At 38.1% G+C, this 22335-nt stretch overlaps 2 protein-coding genes across 3 annotated transcripts in view; one reads left to right on the top strand and one right to left on the bottom strand.

Moving 5' to 3' along the window:
* Positions 1-15987, top strand: part of LOC131675783 (glucose dehydrogenase [FAD, quinone]) — a 31773-nt gene extending 15786 nt beyond the window's left edge. For both annotated transcript variants that reach the window (XM_058954927.1, XM_058954926.1), the window contains exons 2-8: positions 1983-2152; positions 5379-5622; positions 6350-6608; positions 7134-7394; positions 7927-8157; positions 13464-13791; positions 15084-15987. In XM_058954927.1, the coding sequence (XP_058810910.1) occupies positions 1983-2152; positions 5379-5622; positions 6350-6608; positions 7134-7394; positions 7927-8157; positions 13464-13791; positions 15084-15396 (1806 nt within the window). In that variant the 3' untranslated portion in view covers positions 15397-15987. The remainder of the gene's footprint in view (positions 1-1982; positions 2153-5378; positions 5623-6349; positions 6609-7133; positions 7395-7926; positions 8158-13463; positions 13792-15083) is intronic.
* A 1293-nt stretch (positions 15988-17280) lies between these two features.
* LOC131662863 (zinc metalloproteinase nas-13-like) lies at positions 17281-21231 on the bottom strand. The gene is made up of 4 exons (XM_058932834.1): positions 20847-21231; positions 19176-19481; positions 18401-18534; positions 17281-17513 (listed from the first exon to the last, which is right to left on the bottom strand). The coding sequence occupies exons 1-4, from the start codon at positions 21229-21231 to the stop codon at positions 17355-17357; spliced, it is 984 nt and encodes a 327-aa protein (XP_058788817.1). The 3' UTR covers positions 17281-17354.
* Between the last annotated feature and the right edge of the window lie 1104 nt (positions 21232-22335).

The following is a 22335-nucleotide window of genomic DNA, read 5'->3' as shown; positions in this document are numbered from 1 at the left end:
ATTGAGTTTTCGATGCGCGCAACCTTGTTGGGAAGGTAGGCAGAAAATCTAGTTTGCCATTATCTGTCTCGCTGCGCCAGCGAAAAAATACCAAATGGCAAGGAGCACAGCACGCTGTTTTTTTTATTTTTTTATTTTTTTATTTCACACTGGTGGTCAATTCAATTTTACTATTTCAAGCTCGACCGTATTTACTTGTAACTAATTGTTGGCATATCGTGTTTCAATATTTACGCGGAGCATCCAATAAAAAGAACGGAAAAACAGTAACGGATGTTGCATGGCAATGTTTCATCTATATATATGAGCGTCAGTTCTGATGTATGTTTGGTCGACGTGACATTCTCTCTCTCACTCTCTTGGCAGTACCTATAGAATGTTTTTATTTTGGCCAGATGTACTGGTGCTTTCTCTTGCACGTTCCCAGCAGCTAGGGTGAGAGGTCGATAGTTTAGCATTTTTGAAAAATCCACGGCGTGCTGTGTCGTACAAGGCGTTCGTTTCGGTATCGAAAGCGAAGGTTACACGTTTTGTGTCGGATCCGCGTGCTGTTATAAAGGATGATGCCCACGGCTGTACAGCTGATATAATCGATCCAACGGTTACGCTTTCACAAAGTGCTCAAAAATTCACGTTTATCTGATGCAGGAAGGGTTCGTGAACTTGCACGAGCCTCTTGTCTATGATGATGAATTATCTCTCGTTTTGCGATAGGAAGCCGTAAAAGGAAACGACAATAGCGTCGAGTATACGGCTCTCCATCGATGCGGTCGATCCATCTCTCATGGTTGAGATGAGTCATTGTTTGTTTTACAGAAACATTGTAATAATAACTTGGCATTGGTCTTTTGGCCAAGCTCGCTTTTATTGCGCTTGGCAAAATTCCCAAGTCGCTCGTTCGAGAGCACGTCTTCTTTCCCAACCAATTCGCACTTTATCATCTTGTACTCCCTCCCTCGGACGAGACGCGCGTATATTTGCCATTTTTTGGCTACCGATGACCCGTCGATGCTCGCTTCTCCCGGAGCGTATAACTCTCACCGCCGAGAAGGAGCAGACGAGGAACAAAGTTTCTTATTAAGCAATGCTGCAACACTTGGAAATTGAGCTGTATTTTTTTTTTTTTTTTGTTGCTTGGACATGAGATCTGGAACAGCGATCCCGTCTGTACGTAGAGGCACTTTACGAGCGCGCGATAGCACGTGTGAGCAATAAAATCAAGATGCCGCTTTCTCATTCTCGATTTCGTTCTAATCCAAACTATCTCAATTATAGAAGTGCCTTTCACGCCCCTCCGCCCTCCTATCGTACTGCACCATAAAGCGTAACGTGTGCTTTTAGTGTACCCGAAACCCTCATAAACTTCCCCATTGTTACGTCTTCCATCCAAAGCTTACGCCTCTGTATGTGCCAGGCTATCGAGCGAGAGATTCATTCATTGCCCGCGCGCAACGTTATTTTCCTTTTCTTCTTTTACTTCGCCTCTTACTCTGTTACGTGGCATTCATTCACCGCTCGGGTCGACCAATGGAACGCCAAATATATTTCAGCAATTCACTAAGCCTTTGTTTAAAAGCAAAATCACAATTAATCATTTCATCAGATTGACGACCTTTGCGAGTTGATATAGTACTCGAATATTTCGATCTTTTCGTCAATAGGCACAGCAATCGTACAAAATATGTTGATTCAACTTTTTTTTTTTATCAAAATAAAACTAGCGGGTTGGTCACAATTATAAATGTCGCTGCGCAATGAGATGAACCCGCTCGAGCGAGCGACTTACATAATATGTGTGTGTGTATATATGTATTTATCTATACATCGCAGAATTAATTTGAAACCATTTTATCGTCACAAATCGATAATCATCAATTTACCCAAATGCGTCAGTTATGTCGGATATGTTAATAGCTCCACAATGTCGCCAGTTAATAAGATTTCAAGAACATTACCGAATATAATTGGATATTGGATTACAGATGAGTTGCAATTGCCCTTTGACGACTGCCGTAGGGCCGACGTTGGCATCAACATGTGGCGGACCATCATTTATGCTCTTTATGGGCTTACTTGAAGTTTTCCTCAGGAGCCAATGCGATCTCGAGGATCCCTGCAATAGGCCTATACATCAAAGACGTGTTAATCCAAGGTATCATTCGACTTTTATCTTAAAAAGTGTTTATATTTTTCAAACCATGAGATTAAGTTTAAAGTTTACATAAGCAACGATACCACGTGTAATCAATCAATGGTGATTGGCTCAAGTTATCGTAATTTAAAGCAACCCTTCTTACTATTGGACCTTTGAACTAAGTGGGCCTAATGTTGACCGAGTAACCCGATATGAAACTATTTGGAAAAGATAGACTGTACTTATCGAAGTCATGTGTGAAATATAAAAATAATTTGCAATATCAACATTTCCGGAAGTATATAATCGGTTATATTCATAAGTAAATTCGTCAATGATGAAATCGTTATTGCAAGCATTATTCATCATTTACTATTATTTGTTTTTAAAATACTTTCGTATTGATTAACATACCCGCTACTTTATATCGTGGTTCAATGCGATGAAAAGAATATTTTTAATATCGAGAATTATTTTTCCCGACGGGTGTTTTCAAAATTGAACTGTGACACAATTAAATTTCATGCCACGCAGTCATAATCATGGAATATAATCGAAAATATTGACAAAGACAGCAATCGATATATGAAGTATCTTAAATAAAAGTAGCCGCATATGAATACGTATGTCTTGTCTAGCGGTACCCGAAATTGAATAGCAATTAGGCACAGCATTGGCTGGTGCTTGTGTTACTCATGGTCTAATTAGTTCTCACGGGCTTCGCGCATCGACATGCTCACGTAGGCATATATCGAGAGGCCTCAGTGGGTCTCTAACCTCGCCGCATTTACAGATAGGATCCAGCGTGAATTATGTTGCCCAAGAGCATATCATTAATATACCGTCCTTAACATTACAATACCAAAATGCTCGTTTACTGCACAAATAATCTCCATCATGAACATACATTATTATCGACTACACACTGTGCATTGTTTAGCAACAAAACACGCTCTCTACTTTCTTTTTCGGCAATTATTTCGTGCAAATATAATGCTTCGTTCTTTGTCAATTGTTGCACGGATATAATTCATCCGAAATTGTTTGGCGGTACGGCCATTATCATACGAGACACCATTGCACTCGGGGCGGCGAAAAAAAAATAGTCGTCCTCGTGGAGAGCACGAGAACCTCTTATCTGAAATGGCTTAACGACTAGACGGCTGTTACTACTTGATGGGCCGCGTAAAAACTCGAGCACACAGAGTCTATCTTTGGCTGCAAGCCTTCTCTCTTTCTCTCCTTCTTTTTTCGTTTTTTTTGAAACCGTTTTCAAGATCTCTTTTTTTATGGCGATTGTTCAGTTAATGGTCGTCGTACGTGCGCGCGATAAGGTTACTTGAAATAAACAACTTTTTTTAAGGATTATTTTAATACAATATGATTCTCGAAGTAACTGTGATGGAAAAATATGTTTCAACTATTATTACACTGGATAAAAGAAAGGTTATATATAAATAGTTATACGTTAGTATACAAACGTCGGTATAAACTTTCTCCATCATTCTAATTAACATAGTTATTGATATCTGCGTTAAGAAAAGAACTAACGCGGGTTTCATAGAACGTTTTTATAATTGTTTTCGTACATGCATTATTACCGGAATATTACTTTTTTGGCACGAACTGTTTTACACGAATCAGCCTCGTCGAAAATCCATTCGAATAATTATTCGTTCTTCGCATCTCATCGTCGAATTCGCGAAAATATTTTCGACTGAGTAACTCGGTACGTGAGATATACGTTTGATGGGATCCCGTTACGTCGCACATTGCGTACTTTACAGCAGATGACCCGAGACATAGTTTACGGTCTACCTTAATTACAATATCAAAGTAATTTGTTCTGACCAAACGTTGATCTTGTTTGAGAGCTAGGCAACAAGTTTTATAGCAGAGGCTTAAAAAAAGCAGACAAACCCAGGACAATCATTAAACTAGAATGATGTTCAGATATAAGCAGAAATGATAACAAATATTATGCGGCAAGAATACACCATCCAAGCAATGGCAAAAATAATACTGGCCAAGGAACGGAAGAAGAATAAGATGCTTGTTTTCTCCGCAAAAGCGTAAAAGCTGTAGAGTATCTAGGCGCGTTGCGAGCGAGAGAATTACCAAACAATCGGACACAGAGAGGATGCGGCGGCACGAGCGTTTGGGAGACAGGAAAAGAAAAGTCGTGAGCTCGCTTTGCACGGCGCGGAAACCGCGAAGTATAGAGTGGTAGAAAGTGATTCCGCGCGGCCGCGAAATGAAATTACGTCAAACCTAACCTGTTTTCTTCCCCCCCCCCTCTCTCGAGTATACATGTGAGAAACTGCGCACCTTTCGCTAACCCACTTCGAAAGCTTGTGCTGCTGCTGCTGCTGCTGCTGCTGCAGCTAGTAACCGAACGACGAGTATCAGCCGATTTATGGGCTTTCGGGCTAAGGCCACTTTATGGCCCCCCAAGTGCCAGCCGGGGATTTGCTCTGGACTCTAATGCTTTATGCCGTTGCAATAATCGGGATTTGGTACACTTGGTTGCGCTGCACCACCTGCTGGTGCAGTCGCTAACCGTGCAGATCAGTTTACATTTCTTTTCACGTGCAGTACTAGTTTTCATTGATGTCCTTTCAAACAAATAATGATGAATTTCGCAAGAACTGGGGCACACAATTTTCTCATTTGCAATCGACTTAATTATATAAACTAATATGGAATCAAAAGTACATCACTTGTCTTCGTTTGGAAAGATAGACGTTTCTGTCAGATTTATTATTAATCGATGGATTCACATAAAATATCTGAAAGGCGTTTCCATTCTTGCGAAAGTCTCGATTCATATCGCAATAGCCCATTGAACAAGACTTTCTAGTTTTCATTCGCATCGATGTGCACTTGAAACATCAATCAATTTTTGCCTTCGACGCATATAGAAATTGATTACCCCAGTGTCTGCTTGAAAATCATTTTACTACATGTCAAAGTGATTTTTCACTTGAGCCGAAAATTGATTGTGTGGGTTCGAATGATCCGGACTTTTTTAGCTGTCGGCTACGACAACCCACGGCTCTTTTGTAATGTTTTAATGCCTTCGTAAACTTTCAGTACGCTGTTGAATGCTCGGTATGTGGAATAATAAAAAAGATTATGTAAGCAGTCATGCTGTACATAGGATCCAAATTGAAACTTTCGACACGAGCTTCATTTTTTTTGCATACATTTTGCGGCTGAGAGTTTCCATGTTTTTCATATCCAGGTATGATTTCGTGGTGATCGGAGGAGGTAGCGGTGGAGCAACAGTAGCCTCGAGGTTATCGGAGGAAAGTCGATTTTCAGTACTACTTTTAGAGGCTGGACTTGACGAGCCGACGGGCACCCAAATACCTTCCTTTTTCTTCAACTTCCTACACTCGGATATCGACTGGAAGTATTATACCGAGAGCGAAGATGAGGCATGTCTGAACAAGGAAGACCGAAAATGCTTTTGGCCAAGAGGAAAGGTTCGTGCATTTATTTTTCGTTTTTTTTTTGTTTTCAAGAATCACCTTTAATAAAAATCAAGTGGATTTTTGTTGAATTTGCTCATGTTCTACTAAAATAACAAGTTTTTGTTATTATAGTAGATAGTAGAACAAGAGCAAACATTTCTTTAAATTCCTTGCCTTCACATTCTATTAAATTTGACAATCCTTTGAATGCGATTTTTTCCTCTTAATTTTTGCATTTATTACTGAGAAAATATGCCGGAAATTATCATATCCGCTTATTTCACGGATATTGTTGTTAGACCTAATATTGTGCTTAATAAAAATATACGTGAAAAAATGAAGATCGATGACCGCTGTGCTTTTTTGACATCAAGCGCACAAATTTAATTTTCTTTTGTGAATACATGATATGCAGAGAACGAATATAGAGTGCTTTATATTTGCCTGATTGATGTTGTTTGTTTTTTTTCAAAAAGAAAAATGAAAACACAATATTCTCTATCCAGTGAACTTTACATGGCGCGATATCGATACGAAGGCTAAAAAGAAACCTTGTTTTCAAAACGCATATCCCCAACGACAAAAAGAATAAAATACCGAAATAAAATATTGAGCTGTACAGAATAGCTTGCATGACTGCGCGATCCTCGCGGTTATTTTGTATCTGGTCCGGACGCGTTTGAGCTTGCGGTAGTAGAAGGTGGAATGAAGTACGATGTAATAAAGCGTCCACGGACAGGTGTTGGGCGGCACATCGGTGATGAACGGTATGACATACATGCGCGGCTCACGCAAGGACTACGACGACTGGGCGAGGCTCGGCAATCCAGGCTGGTCGTACGACGACGTGCTTGCCCACTTTATCAAGAGCGAGGACAATCTGCAGGTCAACGACATGGATTACGGCTATCACGGGGTCGGCGGACCACTCACCGTCACCCAATTCCCTTATCACCCGCCGCTGAGTCACGCTCTCCTCGAGGCTGGCAAGGAAATGGGTGAGCGAACATGTACCCTCTCTCTCCACTATTCGCATTTGCATTCGTTTCCCCCACCCACCCGCCGCCTATCCTCCCGCAAATTAGCCCGACAATTCGATCGTTTTCTCTGTCGCTGTGTTGCAGGCTGCACCTTTCCTTTCTGCGCGAGACTTCTTGATTATTTTTCGATAGCGCTATCAAAAAATAATTTCGACTCTTCTTTCTTTTTCTTTGCGACGTCGCGCGTAAAAGATTTTTTGTGTCCTTTCGATTTTATTTTTATATTCTGTTTCGCAGCTGTAAATTAAACCTCTCTTCTTATTTTTTGTTAGATACCCTTTTTCACCCACGTCACGATTGCTTTTTTGTCTATTTATCGGCTTGCGCAAGCTTAGAGTTTTCTAGTAGCTAGGTACATTTTTCTCCCACTCGGCATGTAGAGGCGTACAGCCACGCTTTTTATTTGAATCGTTGAATTGTAACCCACGTAGGTTAGCAAATGGATAAACATATAATGATTGGCAATGAAACGTGGTTATGTAGGTTACGATTCGGTGGATCTGAATGGCAGGACCCACACAGGCTTCGCGATAGCACAGACAACGTCGCGCAACGGCTCGAGGCTATCGACCGCAAGAGCCTTCCTTAGACCAGCGCGCAACAGGCGCAATCTTCACGTTATGCTCAATTCCACTGCTACGAGGATACTCTTCGACAGAAACAAGAAAGCCGTGGGAGTTGAATTCGTGCATGACGGACAATTGCATCGTGTGGCTGTCGACAAGGAAGTCGTTGTCAGCGGAGGTATGAAAGTTACTTTTTTTTTATGCGACAATATGTTGATTAACTTTCGTAATAGATTTGATCAGGTAAGTAATTTCAATCAGTATTGAAATAGCCATCAAGATACGTTTGGCTTTTTTACGACGACCAATAACTTCACAGAAAATGGTCGGTATGTCCACTGACTATACGTATATCGTAACAAAGTTGCTGAAACAGCAATTTTTCACAAATTGCACTAGTTTGATTGAGTCAATTTGACACTGGTGTATACTGACCACCCGGGGATTTTGAAAAATTGTCCGCTGGCTTGTAACAGACACAAAGAAAAAAGTTGGAAAGAACAAAGTTAGAAACGCAATTTAAAGTTACGGCTCGTTCGTTTTGACGCAGCGTTGTTGGGTGAAAAATGGATCGAGTCAAGTTTTATTGCGCAAGGACACTACTCCCACCCTCCGAAATCCAAAATAACACAGCCAGCTTTTATTCGCGTGCCATAGCCGCGAGAAAGCCGATGCAAAAAGCCAAAGAAAGTCGTACGTGATCTGTGCAGGGGCAGTAAACTCGCCGCAAGTTTTGCTGAATAGCGGCGTGGGACCTCGAGAGGAACTGGAGGCCGTTGGAGTGCCCGTGGTGCACGACTTGCCGGGAGTTGGCAGGAATCTGCACAATCATGCTGCTTACGCGATTGCCTTTACCATCAACGACACCGACACTACTCCACTTAATTGGGCCACCGCGATGGAGTACTTGCTGTTCAGGGACGGACTGATGTCCGGCACCGGTGAGTCTGATTTATTATCCGATGGTGCTTGATTTACTACGTTCCCGATCGATAGGTAGATGACAGTACACTTTTCCCACGGCGAAAGTGCCTTGAAGCGCCTCTCTTAACCGTACAATTACTCGTTTTCGAGGGGGCGGCGAGAAGACAAGAATCGATACTTGTTGTTGACAGCATCAACGCGTACTTTGGAGGCTGCGTGAAATTGGCTCATTTATATTCCCAAATAGAATTTTGCGCGCATGTAAAGCAGCTGTTGCTAGGATATTACGTAAACGGGCATAATTTACAACACTTTCATATTTTGGAAGGTAAAGAGCGATTTTTCATCGTGCGCGCACTGCTCGGGACTATAAGCTGTTGTTGAAAGTTCAATAAACAACTGGGCGCCGCCGCCGAGCGCCGCCTCCGAGCGCCTCTAATTTTCATATATTCCCGTGAGAGGAGAACAGATTTTACGCTGCGCTCGCTACTCCCCCCCAAACAGTGTAAGTAGTAACGGATGTGTATGCTCAGACGAGCGCAAAACTGAGATAAAGCACGACTCCGATGTTTTCGGGAATACTGCGCGACTCGTAAAATGCCGTTGCCTCTTTCTGCAATAACGGCTCCTGTGAATTATTAATCTAGTTTTGTACGTATCAGCAACTTTCTCGTGATTACTCCTACCTCCTCCTTTCTCAGTGTTTTTTCCAACAGAAATGCGATTGAATTCTAAAAAATGTGATTTATGCACGGAGTCACCTTGACGAATTCTTTTCGCGTGCCAAATGTAAATATCAACTCAAGCACGAAGAAAGTCATCACTCGCATCTGTCATTCCAATCTTCCATAAATGTACGACTAAGCGAAGCGGAATATTTCCAGGAAAAACTTTCAAGGCTTAATTTGCTGAGAGGAAATTTCCTAAAGCTTCGACGCAATATTTCCTCTTCATCGACTGTTCGTAAGCACACGATTCCTCGACGATGAAGATTTTCATAAAATTGTATCACAACACAATTGAACGCGCCGTAGCATCGACTACATTAACGCTTGACGGTAATTTTTTAGTCATCGGAATTCAGCAAATCACGTACGATCGCGAATTCCTGATGCGGGACTCGCTCGCAAACCAAGCTTGCACGGCACCACCCGTCATTAACGATAGCGCGCCGCATCTCACGATGAAATTCCGGCTTCATCATAGTGTGCTAGCGCGAGGCACTACTGCATGCAGCAGCCAGTGAAAGCAGATTGCGCAATAATCTGTTTCGCGCCCGCGAGCGAGCGGCGATCAATGACGGTGCAACGCGGATTTTATCATATGTCCGAATCGCCTCAGCCGCTGCATTTATTAAGCAGCGAGAGATGAATTAGGGGCCTTCTTTTTCTTGGCGCCAAGCTCTGTCGGATTGATTGTTATCTTTTCTCGGGTAGCTTCGTATGTCTGATGTATTGGCGTGCCAGCGTTGTGCACGCCGACGCGCGAGCTTTTTTCTCCATTTTTGATAGCTTGATAGTGCTGCCTGATAAACATACTTATTCATTTAAAACATCAATTTTATTTTGTTTTTTTATAGCTACCATCGAGTGATAACTTTGAACGTCACTAGCACAAATGACCGTTATGCAATTGGTTTAAAACAGTAACTATAATTAGTTGACTTTTATCTTTTTCGTATTTCAATTAGTTCATGTAATAAAGTTTATTGAAATAAAGTTTCGAATGGTACTTCCCCAATTGTATATAACTATTATCAGTGACTGCTATCTTGTCTATGTATGGCAATCGATTCCAACAAATAAATTAGATACATTTTTTAAATTTTGTATCCGTATATTATATTGAATTGATTTAGAATCTATTAAAACATGCATCGTACTTTACAAAAACTATAAATTACTTTGACAATCACCAAAATCGGTGGTGCGCTGCTAAAGTACAATTGAAAAGTTTCACGAGCATAGCTAGTTAAACTAAAATGTGGAAAATTATAATTTTGCAAGATTTAAATTTTAAATTCAGAAGTATGCTCTTCATTTTGCAAAATTATAATTTTTCACATTTTACTTTAACGAGCTTTGCTCGGTAAACTTTTCAATTGTAGTTTAGCAGCACACCACCGATTTTAGTGATTGTCAAAGTTATTTATATTTTTGCGTAAAGTACGATGCATTAAATTATAATTTAAATTCTCATTAAATAAAGAGCATACTTCTGAATGGCATTGTATTAGACGATAAAATATGACAATTTCCAAGTGTATTATTATAGAGCAGTCAAAGTAATTTTGGAGTATCATCTAAAATTACATGGTGTAAGCTAGAGCTCTCTAAGTAGAGCGCACATTGAAAAACGGTCGCGGAAGCCCCACAATAATACAACCTTTAGCGTAGTTTGCCCCAACGAGACACGTTACGTGCATAACTTTCCCCTCCGGGCGGCAATTAAAAATGCATCTCGCTTGGGTGAGAGAGCGGGAGAGACGGACAAGCGCGCACGACCCCGACGTACGCTACGCACGCGACCTGTGCATCTCGTTCATTCGCGTCCTAATGAAACTGGACTTTCCGTGGTGCAGCAGAAAAATGGAAAGTAATCACTTAAAGAGCGGCGCGTTGAAAGGCGCCGCGACTTTTTGATTTACGATCGAATATTCACGCGCGCGCGGGCAAGTTGCATACCCTCGGGCAGCGCACAAGTGTTACATGAATGAAAGCCTCGAGGGCTCGACCCTTATGCCGCGCGGAGAGATAGGAAAAATGAAATCGCAGAAAAGTGCATTGCTTTCGGTATTACCTCCCGCGAAATTGCATTTTATTCATGAGCTGGCGACGGAATGAGACAGAATGAAAAGAAACAAAACGAAAATAGCCGTCGCGACTGGAAATTATCGCGGCTGACCGGCAGATACATTCTGCAAGCCTTGCCTCGTGTCTGGCTTTAACTTCATTATGTGGGATTATAAATTAGCTGAGCCGCGACAATAATTTATCCCTTGTTTCACGTTTAACAATGAACCTTGTAGCTGCTCAACTTTTTATTTTCATTCTCTCGCCATGTGTAAAGTCATTCGGGCGTATTTCATACCCGACAGTAAATGTAACACAAGAAATAGTTTCAATACTTAATGCGATAAGCTCAAATATTTTGACAAGATAAGAAGCTTGATTAATTACTAAACGTTGTCGGGGTACTTCAAATTTTGTTCAAGAAATAATGAGTGACAAAATATCATTAATATCGAAATAGTGTTTTTCAGCTGCAAAGCTTGCGTTCAGTTCACATTGAAAAAACATCAACTGAAAAGGTAACGTCAAATTACCATGTAAATATGTATGAAGAAACTAGAAAATCAATGAAAAATAGCTAAATACAGTTGAATCGATTCAAGACATAAACATAAGCGTAGTCGTAGATATAAGGTACAGACTCGTTAAATTGGTGTAGCTTCTCTAACAATTACGTAAAAGTTTATGCCGGGTAACAGGCATAGTGGACACATACATGTTTCTATATATATACATATATAGTGAGATGTAACCGCCGTGGTGTCCCTTTCGTGGTGCACGTAATTGCGCGCGAGGCAAGCAAACACAAAACGCTGGCGTCTCGCGAGCGTAGCTGATTAAGTACTTTGAGAGAGGACCATCCCGCTCTCGGCCGGATTGTGCAATCTCACCATTGTATTCCGAGATCTCCCGCTCGACAGATTGCTGAGATTATCGATGTTTTGCGAGCCAGCTATTATGGCGTCCATCGCCAGATATATCCGATCCTTTTTTTCTTTTTTTTTTCTTTTTCTCTTTGTCCGTTGTTACGCGCGCGGAGAATGCAAACGAGCCAATAAAGCAAATGAAAAGGTATTGAGATTTTAACCGGTGCTTCTAGTGGATTGCGTGGAAAATGCACCGTTCACGATATTGTCGGGTGATTTGCAGTGCTGCTGGTGCTGTAGCTTATTAGAAGAGTTTTTCAATATTACGATCTATCATTTCGCCAATCTTTTGCACTCTCCGTCTGTTCACCGAAACAATTTGGAATTCAAATGCATTTTTTCTGTTCGTTTTGTACGACATCATATTCGAAATTCACCAGGCTGCAATAAGTAAAATATCCCGAAGAGCTTTCGTATGATAAAATAAACCCTTTATTTTTTTTATTTTGCCATTAGCGCACATTAGCCCCGTCCTCAACGTTCGCCATCAGGATTACTGAAATTCAGCGAGTTTTTTGGCTTATCGGAACGAAAAATCAGCTTTACGGCTCGCATGTAAATTATCCACATAACTATGAAGTGGCCAACCGACGAGAAAATCGATAAACGCTCGCGTGAAAAATCGGTGAAATCCGTATTTATCACTGCATCATTTTTGCGCACAAGTTCGTCCGAGGTGCCGAGGTGCCGAGGAGAAGTTAGGAATTCAGAGCGCGTTCCGCGGCAAGTAATTAGGTCAACGCGTGGAGTACGCCTTGTTCCCAAGCAGCGCATTAATATAAAATCATATTCTCGGCGACTTTGGCCAGAACTGCGATGTCAGTGGTAATTCGACGGGTCACGTACTCAGGGCGAAGGGCGAAGCGGATTAGCGTCAAGTCGATTGGCGTTAACGCAGTCAGCTAATCGGCGACGCGGCAGAATTACGCATAATATGCGAGCCCACTGTAACTTTTGGCCGCGATGTCGCGCGCACAGCTCTTTCGGGCTATAAATTTTATGCGTGCACTCGAGAGAGGTGTGATTGCATTACCAATGCAAACGACTGTGAGTCGCGCCCGCAGCGGAGGCTACAAGGGGATTCTCATAAAATTGATTTAATGCGTGCTTAACAAACACTAAAATGAATAATACGCCGGACGTTTGCTGCGCGATCGTAAAGCGGACACACCGATGTTTTTACATTTGTAGTTGCGCTACACTCCGCGCCGCCAATCGCGATCTATTGATTTCACACCTTGTCGTCGGCAATCGGAAATGAGTAAATTTCCCCAGTGTCATTCCATTTCGTAGTGTACATCAATTTTTTTCAAGAGGGAATACACCTATCAAATATCAAGAAATAAACTGCTGAATAAGGGTTTAGTGCAGATCAATCATTGATAATTAATGAGTGTACGATGCATATTCGATATATAATTTACACCGCTCCAAATAAAATCGATAATAGTAATAGGTGTTATCTTAATAATTTACGTATAATTTATTCGATTTTCCAAGAACCGAGCATTTGTCCGATCGAACGATAATATCCGTATAATTTTATTCGGGTAAGATAAACCATTTCTATTGCAATGAATTTAATTGGAAAAACTTGCTTCTTAGGGATATCGGAGGTGACAGCAATGATCAACACCAAATATGCAGAGCCAAGTGAAGATCATCCGGACGTGCAGCTGATCTTCGGTGGTTACCTGGCTGACTGTTCGGAAACGGGCATGGTCGGCGAAAAGAAAGGCAAAAACCGCGTGATACTCATAATCCCGACGATTCTACATCCCAAGAGTCGTGGATATCTACGTCTTAGAAGCAACGACCCCTTGGCTAAGCCCATGATTTATGCCAAATACCTGACGCACCCCGATGACGTTGGCGCCCTCATCGAGGGTATCAAATTCAGCATCGCCCTCACCGAGACTCAAGCACTAAAGAAGTAAGTAGCATACGTCGTTTATCTTATTATTTATTGCCAAGAGATTTTTTTTCTCTGTGACATGCTAACACGAGCAGAGCTTCTATTGATGCAAAGGGGAAAAAGGCCGATAAATGTAGATTTAATATCTCTCTGGCATATTGATTCTGCTTTGATAGGCTGTTGAGAATATAATTTTATCGCTCATCGATTTTTATTTATTGGTATTTCTGCAATCTGAGCAAATGAATTCGAGAATAAAATAGCAAATCTACTTATCTTATCGGCTTTTGGCGGAATTAAAAAAGTAGCAACAACGGTTACACGCAATTCTATAAATGAAATGAATGGGCCGTGACAAAGTTGTATTGTCATCGCATAAATGCATCGTATAACTTAATTTACAACCAGTAAATAAATGCCTTTGGTGCATTCAAAACGCTTGCGCGTAATTGATTTTCTATTTATGTTCAGGTCGAGTGCCATTCCTCTATAAATTCGCATGTGCGTTGTGCGCAGACATGAAATACTTCATAAACTGTAGATGCTATCACGAATCCAAATAACATGGCGAACTCTGTGAAATGCTTTCAGCTGTTCATTCGACTGTTAGCGAGCTTCACTTTATGAATTCTTTGAATTACTTATACTCGAGAAATTATACTTCATTATTGCGAAATTCAGTCGTTCGAAATTTCAATTGCAGTACTGTTCGCAAATTAAAAGAGATATTTTTGTATGACTTCAAATATCATTTAGCGTTAAGATATACCAGTTCTACATAGAATGAAATATGTAATGATGAGAATCAACCCTCGATAAAAATACAACTATATAATTTTTATGACGGTTTGCTGGGTCAGTTCCATCTCGTACTCTGCAAATAATTTGAAGTCTGAAAAATGTACATATCCCATTGAATCTGTTATTAAAATGTATGACTGGATCATCTGAAGTGACTGGAAATCAAACCGACGGCGGAACGTCATTAGAATGATATAAATGCTTTATCGAGGGTTGGCTCTCGTCATTACATGTTTCCTATTGAAAACCTATGAGAGTGAAGAACTACTCTTCTTTCTCGATAATATATTTTTTCAGTGTTTGTAAAGCCATCTGAATAGAGTAGATGGATCGATCTCGGAAAGCAAATTTCTTTGTTTCCACCTTCAGATCACTTTTTGAACATCGAAAAAATCTAAAATCTAACTAAACTAATCAACTTCAAATATTTAAATTCGACTAAATATTATGTATGAGGGTATATCTATTAATAACGTCAAGTAATTAATTGAAATACGTATTTTTCTTAGGTACGGTTTCCAACTGGATCGTACGGCAGTGAAGAATTGCGAGCACCTGAAATTCGGCTGCGACGCCTACTGGGAATGCGCAATTAAACACGACACAGCGCCGGAGAATCATCAGGCAGGCTCGTGTAAAATGGGCCCAGCCGAAGATCTCTTCGCTGTGGTTGATCACCAACTTCGAGTTCGTGGAATCAAAGGCGTCAGAGTGGCCGATACGAGTATCATGCCACGGGTTACATCTGGCAATACAAATGCACCGGCAATCATGATTGGCGAACGAGCTGCTGATTTCATTAAAAGAGCTTGGTTAGGTTGATTTCATTGAAAGATGAAAATATTTGTCGTATGAATTCGTACCTCGCTTGCTGTGGGAAATACACATCTTCCTCATTTGTAGGGATGTTTCATTGCTTTTATTTGATTTTCCACGAACGGGGCATTCAGACGAAATATAGAATTGCTCTTTATTGGATCGAAAAATTGCGCGTCAATCAAGAACAGCACAGAATTATGTTTGCAAAGGCAATTTGCGAAAACAATATTACGCTTTCGATTGATAAATGGAAAACTGAACGAATTTATTATTTCATGTAGTGTGAAGATATTGATTTTTCTCAATACGTATTTTGCCTGAAATTACGTTCACTGTAAATCAAGATGTTATAATATAAACTTCATCATGGTTACCTTAAACGAATAAATGTAATGACAATTCAGGATAAGCCGAATTACAATATTTTTATAATTAATTGTGTATTCTGCATTCTTTAGATAACAGTGCCTTCACAAATCCACAATAGACAGTAGCTCAAATATTTTTGTAAATTTTAAAAGCTTTAGAAATTATCTATCTGATATAGTTTGTGTATATCCTATTATGTATAATTTTTTCTAATAATTTTACTACTATTCTATGGAATGTTTTGATTATTATGAAAGTAATTTAATTCTAAGTTAATAAATATTTGAATAGATTAAATGTACTATATAAATATTAACACGTCTTGTAAGTAAATCAATGTACAAGGAAATAACAGAATAATTAACTGTGAAGCTTTAAAATAAAGGATTGGTAGATATATGTACCATCAGTACAAAATTATCGGTACAAAAATAGTTACGGAATGTCATTTGCTGTTAAATAAATTATTACCAACCGTGGAATTTACACTTGCAGAGGAATTGTACAATTTCTCTATGAAAATAAAATTTATAACTTAGATGATGTATTTATATTTATTATTAATTATTAATAACAGATATCGTCTAACAGTATTTGTTAAGATTTCAAAACTACATCAAATTAACAAAAAATTGTTTTGCATAAAAGGTGGTAACCAGGAGGAACCCGAAATCTTCATCTACTGCATCCACGGTTCTCAACTGCAAACCTTTATAATCATATATATTTTATATCTTCAGTATTATATAAGCAAATATGATAGTCAGATCATTCACGTGATTACATAAATTATGCAAAATCATTATTAAATAAACAAACATAGCTAATTAATCAGCAATCCGAAAGGATTACACGCAGTCAACAATTAACAGTTGTTTTAATCAGATAGTTTTCCACTGTGGCAAAATGTCAGTATCAAGAATGCAGCCGAGAGAAATTGTTATAAGGTTACTAAATGTGAAATTCTTTTTGGTTTTTTGGTTTTAATAAAGCTCTGAAAAGGTTGGTATACCAATTACCAAGTCGCTAATTTAACCCTCGTTTTTTTGTCTTTATATTCGTGATCAAGTACAACACGATTACACACTAAATAATGGAAGGCAAAAACGAAAATTGCACCACATTAATCTTGTGGATTTGGTATTTTAGCTAATAATACAATCAACCTCGTATTGCTACTTTCATTTGTTTTCATTCTTTTTCATACGCAAATTCTTTTTTTAGACGCAAAACAAACTTTGAAAATAAATACACTTGTTTTAAAAAGTGAAACTTTATTCATATTTATTGTATAATATTGAACCACAAATATATAAAATGAGATTCTTAAGAGCTTCACTAGTTATCATTCATAAGTAAGATTGCGTTGTATAAGAGAATAATTACTTTTACAGGTGAAAACATTGGATGATTACGCAGTTATATTACTCAATTATGCATGAAAACAGTTTACACATTAATCTCTTAAATATACGTTAACATATATTTAATTCATTTGTTATTCTTTGGTTTCTTAATTTGCTTTTCAGTTCAATGGCTTAATGGCGTTGGATGAATCACTTGTGTGCGAGCCTCTTCAGAATGACATTTGCTCAAAAGAAAAAGCTACTGCTACGTCGCCGTTTTGCGCACTTATACATCCTTCGGATCTTTTGAATATCCTTCGTGCTCAAACCATCTCTTTGCCCGATTCGTGCGTTTCTATTTCCCTGGAAGATTTCGGCAATGAAATCCAAAATATTTCTAGGCTCCTAGCCAAGAAAAAGGATTCATTTGATCAATCAAAATAGATCCACACGTATTTTTATGTGAATGGTATTTGTATGAATAAAGTATACTTGAATAAAATGCTCTCAGCAGTAATTTACAGATGCACATTGATGTTAGTCAGGATTATTCGTAGGTATTGTACATTTGTTATTTTGCAACATTCTATATTAATATTTTATATATTTAGTATCCTTTTTCTTGGCGCATATTAACACAATATTATGTTAAGTTTGCAATGTTAAAAATGTATGTTAAAATATTAAATACAAAAAATAACTTAGCAATTTCTCACAGTATTCGTTGTTCTTAGCTTTAACCAAATAAAATTAAATTAAATTAAATTAAATTCATAATTATTGATTAATAATTATGAAATGGCAATTATTTGTTCACTAAATTTCTCAATACATTTTTTTAAATTATCAGAATTAATGAAGCTGAGATAAATTCAGATATTTAAAAAAATAATACATACTTGAAGCATAATATGAAATCTATTCTGACGAAAATTTTTAGTAAGCTATTGAATCTTTCGTTGAATTGCATGGAACCTTGTAATAAATTGAATAAAAAATGTTGCCACTCCATTTAATTTCAACATTCATTATAGTTAATCTCGTCTCTAATAAAGTGCGATACAAGTAGAAATTAGCTTCGCAGTAAATCATAAACACGATGACTGAAGCAATTTTAGCAGCACGCTTGGGTAAGGTAATCGGCAATAACTAGCAAAGCGAATAAATTTACCTCAGCCTAAAGCAAAGAATGACGATAATAGAATAAAAGAGACGAGCAAGTAACCACTAGGGAGCGATCTTACATCTGTTCCCTTGGGCTCCTTATAACCGAGGCGTTTTGGTATACTTACTCTTGGGACGATCGTTGGCTGGCCATTGCGAGAAAAAGCGTTAGCCGAGTAGTGCATTACACTTCCGTAGTCGTAACCCACGCCCAAAGCATCGGTCGTGCTACGTTGTGACTTTTCGAAATTGGTTTCACGACCTGTAATAAGTTATTTGCTTTATATTTCTTTTTAGCGCAGTTGAAAACAGAGCTGCAAATAAATTCTTTTTGTTATAATGCTTGTGTGCTTTTATCATCGTCGGTGTTGCTTTCTTCGGGATCGATTGTTTAAGTTTCGCATAAATTATTAAGTCGATCGTCTTGTAGAGCTTGCGAATGGTCGTTCAAATTTAAGTTTCGTTCCGATTACACGAACGAGTTCGCAGTCGTTAAACACTGCAAAACTTTTTGACTGCTCTGCCGGTTAATTTCATTTGCTTTGATAGTCCGTTAATAAAAAAAGTTTGGCGATAAAGTGCAGACTCGTGATTGAATACAGTGGCCACTTTATTTTCCCGGCAATTCTTTTATTGTTGTTGAGCGCGCCCCGTATACCGAGCTATTAATTGTTCTCGACTTTGACTGATAGAGAACCAGAAGTGTTACTATTTACCTCAAGCTTTCTAAGCTCTAAGCTATTGTAAAGCTATCTTGACTGTAAATTTGAGTCGTTTTATTTTAGTTAGAAAAATAAAATTAATGAGAATCCAAATCTACTTTTTTAAGTGGCTAATTGAATTCCATTATTATTAATAAAACTCGACCGCCAAAAAGTATGAATGACATATAAAATCAGTCACCTCTTTGAATATTATGCCACTGAATACTGACATAATTATCCCTTTCATAGCGACTCTGTTCATGAAGGAAGCCCACGGCGTGCATGAGTTCGTGGATGATGGTGCCTTTCTTAGTGACACATCCGGGCACTTGGAGATTAACGTCTTGGCGACCACCAACTCTACCCACAGCGCTCCAACAACCAGTGTTACCGGCTGTTATACGTATATAATCACTTTCCTCGCCCTTGTATTCCTTGAAACGGATGCAGGTGTATTTGTGGTAGTCATCCATCGCTTCGAAAATCACTCTTCGTTGCTTTTGGTCTGTTAATAATGCAATTAATTTGGATTTATTGGAATGCTCGAATAGTAAATGTAGTAATGATACAAACACCGTTTGAAGGAAAAGTACTTTGATATAGAACTTAAAATTCGTGAAACTACTTTTTGTCATAATCAGTATAACTAGTAATTACAGTTAAATAGAGTGTCTTAATCTGTCACATTATCGTCTAATAGCTACGTGCAGTAACATCTCTAATATAATATTAACATAACATTTGACCTGATTGACCAAAAGAACGAACTATTTCAACATAATATTTGCTTTTCTTTGCGAAAGCACTGACCCAAATATGAAAAAAAGGCAAATCATAAATATTATCTGTATATTTAAGCAAAGGCTGAAAACATTTTGTAACTATGTCAATGAAGTGATATTTTTGGGTTTTTTCTCTTGAATTACCTAGTGAGTAGATGTGCGTGCAATGCGGTAGGCGTATGTCAATAATTTTGATCGGATTCAGTTAGCGCGTTTGCTTACCTTCTGTCTCATAAGATTCCATGCTGATTTAAATTTATTCGGTGACTATGTTACTAATTTCGATAGAATTAAGTTATAGCGACAACTAAATTTTCATTATCCAAAATCAAATACACTAATTAATAATTGACCTTCCAATTTTTCCAGAACACGTAACGAGGTATTATTCCATAAATTATTAAATTGTTATTGTTATGTTTGCAAAATAGATAAATTTTATAAATGAACAAAAAAATTAAAGTATCAACTTAGTTACAATTTTGCTGAATAAAAAAATTATCGTTTTAATCAATTCTATACGTCTTGTGATAAACTTAAACGATCATACTTTTTTAAGTGTTTATTTTTCAAAGTCTTCACTTATCTGTATTAATTTATACTCTATTTGTAATAAACGAAAACTACAAAGAATCGGAATAAAAAAAAATTTTTTATTTGAACTCATTAATTTTGTAAAGCATTATTTCCAAAATTCGTCTATTTTTTTTTTGTTTTGAAAGATGTGTACCGTAATAGAATAATTCAAAAGTATTGGTTTTTTAATAGAGAATAAATTAATTCGAATCAAATTTACTAAATAAAAAACGATTTTTCAATTTAAGTGCATTTTTAAAAGTAACGATTCCACAAGCGTAAACAGTAACGTAACTTCTGAATAGTGCCACTGGCTTATCGCCATTACACTGTTATTAAGAATATACAAATATAAGGTAACTAAAAATCTTTTTCAAGTTTAATTTTCATTGTAGTGGGAATCCTTATAATGTTACTATACTTCAGCATTGGAATAGTCACCGCGAGTCGAAACTTGTCCAACACTACATTTTGTAATATAATCTAATGCCAAAAACAAATTCACAACTTACTGAAAAAAGGGCTCATGATGTAAGGTATAACGCCATCAGGCCACCTTGCAGTTTCGGCCTTGACTCCATTTCTTCCCACAATAGCAGTGGGAAACAAAATGTCACCCTCGACGTATTCTCCTAGTTCCTCGGGATTGACATTCATACCTTCGTGCCATTCGGCGACTTTAAGACCAGTTTCATTGTTGGGTTCTCCATAAAGTTGACCAGCAAGATGAGCTAAATGACCAATTATACTGTCGGTAGTATCAACCGTGTTGTCATGCACATCTCGACTCTGGCGGAACGGGTCGAATTGTTGGAAATTTTGATAGTATGGCCAAGCCTGTGCCGAAACTACCAGAAGTAGAAGGATGCTTACAGTTGTTGCGCTCGAATGTCCCATTATATTCTGAAGAAGATGCTGCGTTTATTAGAGAATGTAATATTAGATGTGCGGTAAAGCTTTATCGAGCAAACTTCGTTGAAACATTTGTTTAAATTGCAACTTATCAAAATAAATATATCTAATAGTGAAGCTACTAATATTGCTGATAAATCTTAAAAATATAATATTTATTAAAAACGAAACGAAACACAAATTTCACTAAACTTAGATTTACAGAAAAAAATTCACTATTTCATAGATATTGTAAAAATAGAGTAAATAATAATAAGCTTGTGTAGTCAGACCTAATAACCTTAGCTTTTCCCCGTTATTTGAATAATTATGCTTCATCAAACAGCTTTTAAAAATGATCGAATAAATAATTTGAGTATAAAATAAACTAGGTTTTACCTAAGCTATAATGGACACCTTAAAAAATTAAACGAAAATTATTAAAGTAATTTAGATTTTAGGAGCTTGAATGACACGTGAATTCTGAGCACCGTCTAACTGATGAAGTTTCATTGACCGTTGGCGACTTTATACTCGTAAGAGAAGGCCCCACCTCGCGGGGGCCGATAGCTGCCTAACACTTATACGGAAGTATCGGGGCCAGTACAGATAATCGAGCCCGCCAAGTCGCTCTACGCAACGGAAACAACTAGCTCTGCAAAATTCATCACTGTCTTGGCGACCAATGTCAGATGATCCACGAAACTTGTTATTCCAATGATTCACTTTCGCTTTTGCATTTGCATGTGTCGTTGTTTTTATACATTATGTCGAGCAATTTAGGGATCATAGCATAATAATGTGAATAAGGAACGTTTTGATTATGGAAACTTTGAAAATTAATAATGGTAAATTTATTCAATTAATTAATCATTTTTTCAGTGAGTTAATGATTAATTTTTCGAGCGGCCATAACCCAGTTTGCTATATAATAAATGAAGTATCTTATCGATGTATATACGTAAATGCAAAAAAGATACGAAACAAATGAATGCCAAAAATAAAAAAAATATTTATTTACCTTTCCGACTACTTCTTAATGAAATGTTGTTTGCCAACATATTATTGCAAAATGATATACGCTTATTTTGAACTCGCTCCAGCGGACTG

Source organism: Phymastichus coffea, unplaced genomic scaffold (assembly GCF_024137745.1).
Source record: "Phymastichus coffea isolate CEN01 unplaced genomic scaffold, Cenicafe_Pcof_1.1 PCOF00028, whole genome shotgun sequence".
Classification (NCBI taxonomy): Eukaryota; Metazoa; Arthropoda; class Insecta; order Hymenoptera; family Eulophidae; genus Phymastichus; species Phymastichus coffea.
Note: the sequence above shows the minus strand (reverse complement) of the source record. Positions and strands in the feature narration are given on the sequence as shown.